We start from the raw sequence: 4272 nt of genomic DNA, 5'->3' as shown, positions 1-4272 counted from the left end.
GCAGCCCTGGCCATCACCCCTGCTTCAGGGCATAGGGATACAGTGTGGTGCTGCCACGACCCGGGGGCATGGCACAGGAGAAGGAGCTGCCAGAGTCAGCGTGGGCTTGGAGCAGCACTGACAGGGCTGCACCACGTGCCAGGATGTTGGATGAGGCTGCACCAGGATGCACCAGAGAGCCCCAGGGAGGGCCCAGCCCGTGGGCACCTGTGCCCCAACCGGTCCCTCAGTGTTTTCATGGGACCTGATTCATCCCGGAAGGGATTAGGGAGCGGGAAACTGGGTGACGTGCTGGTCTGACCAGGACCCAGGATGGACACTGGTGTCAGAGCCAGTCCCTTCTGCTCACTGCTGCATACGTTCCTGGGGGCACAGCAGAGCTGGGACCCATGGCAAGACCCATGGCCCTCGTGGTGTGGGGCACCATGTCTACCTGCCACGGTGAGTGTTGGTGCAGGGAGGGGGCACATGGGCATAGAGGGGCTGTGATGGGCATGGGGCTGGGGGTCAAGGTCAGCATTGGCCTTTGGGATGCTGCTGGGGGCTGTGGCCATCACTGCAGCCATGGCTGGTGGCACTGGGAGTCCCAGGCAAGTGGGCAACTGCTATTGAGGGCTCCATAAGGTGCGTTACCTGGGGCTATAGTCCATCTGGTGAGGTTGGCCATGGGTTCTATGTGCCCCTACGGTGCTGAGATGAGGCCCTGGCCTTCCTGGAGGGATCCCTGGGTCCTCTAGTCTGGATCTAGGAGGGCAGCCAGACCCCTGTCAGCTATAGCCCATGGCACTGTCCAACCAGAGGGGCTCACCCCAGCTGGGAGATGGTCCCACCAAGGGCAAGTTTGGGAGCTCAGGCTGTTCCTTCCCCGCAGCTGGGGCTTTTCAGAGAGGATTGCACAGTTCAGCTCTTGCTCTGACTGTCCTGACCTTCCCGTCACTTTCCTGAGGGCTGCCACGGCACCCCGGACACTCTGATCCCCACTGAAGATTGGGTGACCCTACACAGGGTCTCCAGAACCCTTCCCAAGGTGGGAACAGCTGCTGCTCCCCAGTGCAAGTGATTCAAGCCCTATTTGCCCTGGTGCAGCCTCCCTGCCCAGGATGGACTACTCCTCCAATACCCCCAGGCTGGGCACAGCTGAAGCCCCTTGTGACCCTGGCCCAGCTGAGTCTCTGTGTGTCCCCACATGCCATTCACACAGCCCCATGGGGAGCCCTGGCTGGTGCCCCCAGCTCCTGTGCACCCCAGGATTGGGGGCTGGCAGTGGGCAGCGTGGGACCCTGCCTTCCACCACTCCCACAATAAGGCACGAGTGGGAAACCACAGGGGAACAAGCTTCCCCTTTGAGTCACATCTTGGGCAAGGCTGGGCTTTTAGTGGCCAGAGTGCTGTGGTGTCCCCACACATGCTGATGTCACCCAGGACTCCCTGTCCCCGATATAAGTCCTGGCCGTGTTGGTGCATGAAGAAGGGGTCTCTGCGCCAGCTGCGTGTCCCCCAGCCATGTCCTCTGCTCCAGCCTCCAGGTCCCAGTACTGTCCTCAAGGCACCACGTGGATCTGCCTTCTGCTCCTGCTGCCTGCCTGTGTCCCTGACACCATCACCAACCCTGGCATCAACCCTGGCATTAAGGCCTGGCTGACCCGGAGGACACTGGAGTTTGGTGGGTCTATGCCCCTGACTGGGCAGGGTTGGGGAGAACAGTGGGAGATGATGCCCAGACTGCTGAGGATGGGGGATGGAGTGGACCAGTGGGCATCCCCAGGAACAATGCCCAGACTTCCAGGGATGGGGAATAGAGGGGCTATCGTGGACCTTACTGCTCACACCCCTGTGCCAGCCCATTCCTTGGTGTCACCCCAAATTCCCACTTTGTCCCAGGCCGGCGCTTTGGGCTGGAGTTTCTCCAGTCACTGCTGCAGAAGGAGCATGAGGTGAACCTGATGGGCTCCTATAATACCTCACTCCTGGGGACCCTCACCTACTCTGTGCCACGGTAAGAGCTGCCTGCGAGGTCCCTGTCCCCCTCCCTGTCCTGGTCACAGCTGTGAGCTCAGCCTGCCCATGTCTCACAGGATCCATGTCCACGAGCTGCATATGAATGACTCCACGCTAGATTTTGCTGAGGACGTGGGGCTGAGGCTGGTGGTGCAGCGTGCCCGAATCCAGCTTAGTGCCGACTGGGCAGCCCAGCTGGGCAGCATGTGAGTTCTTATGGGAACAGGGATAGGGACAAGGGTGACACAGGGTGACTCAATGTCATCCCTGTGCTCACCCACTGTGTCCCCAGCCAGGACAAGGGCTCCGTGGAGATCCGCATGCAGGACCTGGCTGTGGCAGCAGTGCTGGGGGTGAGCAAGGACAGCAGTGGCCGCCCCACAGTGTGGAATGCTGGCTGTGATGCCCATGGCACCGACCTGCACATGGAGTTTCACCGTGGACACAGGTGATGCCAAAACCTTTACTCCGTCCTGTCCCTGGCATGCAGGGAGTTCTGGTGCCCCAGCTGGGGTGGTGGGCTGGGGAAGTCTGGAGGTTGCCCTGGGATGATCTGAGCATCCCACTCTGCCCCACAGCTGGCTGTACAACCTGCTGGCACCACTGCTCCAGAGAACCCTGCGGCAACAGCTGAACAAGCAGGTGGGTACTTGGCCCCTGAGCCCTGGGGTGTTGGTGTGTCTGTCTCCCACAAAGCCCAGCAAGAGGCTTGAGGACCCCCATCCCTGAGCTTGTTGACACACTGCTCTACTTCCAGCTCTGCCTCGAGCTCCACAGGGGCATTGACAGGCTGGATGCTGCCCTGAAGAACATGAAAGGTGGGTGAGGGGACCCCAGGACACGACAGGCAGGGTGGTCCTAGGGGCCTGTGAAGGAAGCTAGTGACTGGCAAGGTCTGACCTTGGTGACCAGGGCCAGATGCTGTCAGACCCCATGTTGACAGATCCAGGGCTGCAGAAAGGCCTGGTGGTCCAACATCCCCCAATCACTCCTGTATCCCTGCAGTGTTCACCCAGTTGGACGCCTTTGCTGCCATTGACCACTCCCTGCTGTGGCCACCAGCCATCACAGCAGAGCACGGGGACATAGCCCTCAAGGTAATTCCATCCCAGGCATCCCTGGGGCAGATTTGGGAACCGAGGAGCCTGGTTGAGCCTCACATCCATCCGTCTGTCTGCACAGGGAGAATTCTTCAGGGTGGGCACGTACCAGCAGAGACCCTCAGCACTGCCTGTGGCACTGCCCGTGGCCCTGCCCATGGCAATGCCCACACTGCTGCCCATGGCACTGCCCGTGTCTCTGCCCACACCTCTGTCCACGCTGCTGCCCATGGCACTGCCCCTGGCACGTGAGCCCATGCTGCTGCTGGCTGTCACTGAGTTCGTCGCCAACTCGGCTGCCTTCACGTACTTCACAGCCGGGGCCCTGCGCGGGAACATCTCCAGTGACATGGTAGGGATTGCTGCAGGGCAGAGCTGTCCCTGCTGGGATCCCACCTGGGTGTCCCTGCACCCACCCGTGCCTTGACCCCTGCACCCTGACCCCTCACTGCCTTCCAGGTCCCGCGGCGATTCCCACTCCAGTTGAGGACCAAGAACATGGAGGTCTTCTCCCCACAGGTGTGTAGATTGGGACATGGAGAGAAGGGGATAGCGGGTGGGACAGGGGATATGACAGGATGCAGGTGGGATGGGATGCAGGTAAAATGGGACTGCAGGAGGAACAGAACATGGGATGGGATGCAGAAGGGACAGGTTGTGGGTGGGATAGAATATGAGATGGCACAGAGGTTGACTGGGATGCAGGAGGGACAGAACAGGCTACGTGGTACAGGGTAGGCTGGGATGCAGATGGAATGGGACACAGGCAGAACAGGACATGGGCAGGTGGGGTCCATGGACAGTGCAGGAGGTATTGCCCACTCTGCCCACACCCAGCCCAGGGCAGGGTGGTGATGGGCACAAGGACCCTGGGCAATGGAGGGACCAGTTGGGAGCCTGGGTTGGTGCCCGAGGTGGTGGGAGTGCCAGTGTGGCTCTGTGCCATCCCAGCCCTGTCCCCCCCAGCTGCAGGAGCGTTACCCAGACCAGCCCATGGAGCTACAGTTCTGGGCCCGCCAGCAGCCCCTGCTCTCCTGCCACCCTGATGCCCTGCACGGGACCCTCTTCGGCTCCGCCGAGGCCTTCGTGGTGCTGCCCAATGCCACCCGTGTCCCTGCCTTTCTGCTGAACATTGTGAGTGGCTAATGATTCTTTGGCATGGGGGGCTGGGGGT

At 61.2% G+C, this 4272-nt stretch overlaps 1 protein-coding gene across 1 annotated transcript in view; it reads left to right on the top strand.

Annotated features, from left to right (window-relative positions):
• The first annotated feature begins 401 nt into the window (after nucleotides 1-401).
• The window catches only part of LOC103808120 (bactericidal permeability-increasing protein-like), a 4965-nt gene continuing 1094 nt past the window's right edge, over nucleotides 402-4272 (top strand). Inside the window, exons 1-11 of the mRNA XM_009080884.1 lie at nucleotides 402-441; nucleotides 1520-1663; nucleotides 1882-1996; nucleotides 2076-2204; nucleotides 2291-2446; nucleotides 2577-2640; nucleotides 2756-2816; nucleotides 3004-3095; nucleotides 3181-3450; nucleotides 3558-3617; nucleotides 4065-4232. Of these exons, the coding sequence (XP_009079132.1) occupies nucleotides 402-441; nucleotides 1520-1663; nucleotides 1882-1996; nucleotides 2076-2204; nucleotides 2291-2446; nucleotides 2577-2640; nucleotides 2756-2816; nucleotides 3004-3095; nucleotides 3181-3450; nucleotides 3558-3617; nucleotides 4065-4232 (1299 nt within the window). The remainder of the gene's footprint in view (nucleotides 442-1519; nucleotides 1664-1881; nucleotides 1997-2075; nucleotides 2205-2290; nucleotides 2447-2576; nucleotides 2641-2755; nucleotides 2817-3003; nucleotides 3096-3180; nucleotides 3451-3557; nucleotides 3618-4064; nucleotides 4233-4272) is intronic.

The sequence above is a fragment of the Acanthisitta chloris genome, unplaced genomic scaffold (genome assembly GCF_000695815.1).
Source record: "Acanthisitta chloris isolate BGI_N310 unplaced genomic scaffold, ASM69581v1 scaffold31678, whole genome shotgun sequence".
In the NCBI taxonomy this organism is placed as follows: Eukaryota; Metazoa; Chordata; class Aves; order Passeriformes; family Acanthisittidae; genus Acanthisitta; species Acanthisitta chloris.
The sequence above is the reverse complement of the archived record's forward strand: the minus strand, read 5'-3'. Positions and strand labels throughout refer to the sequence as shown.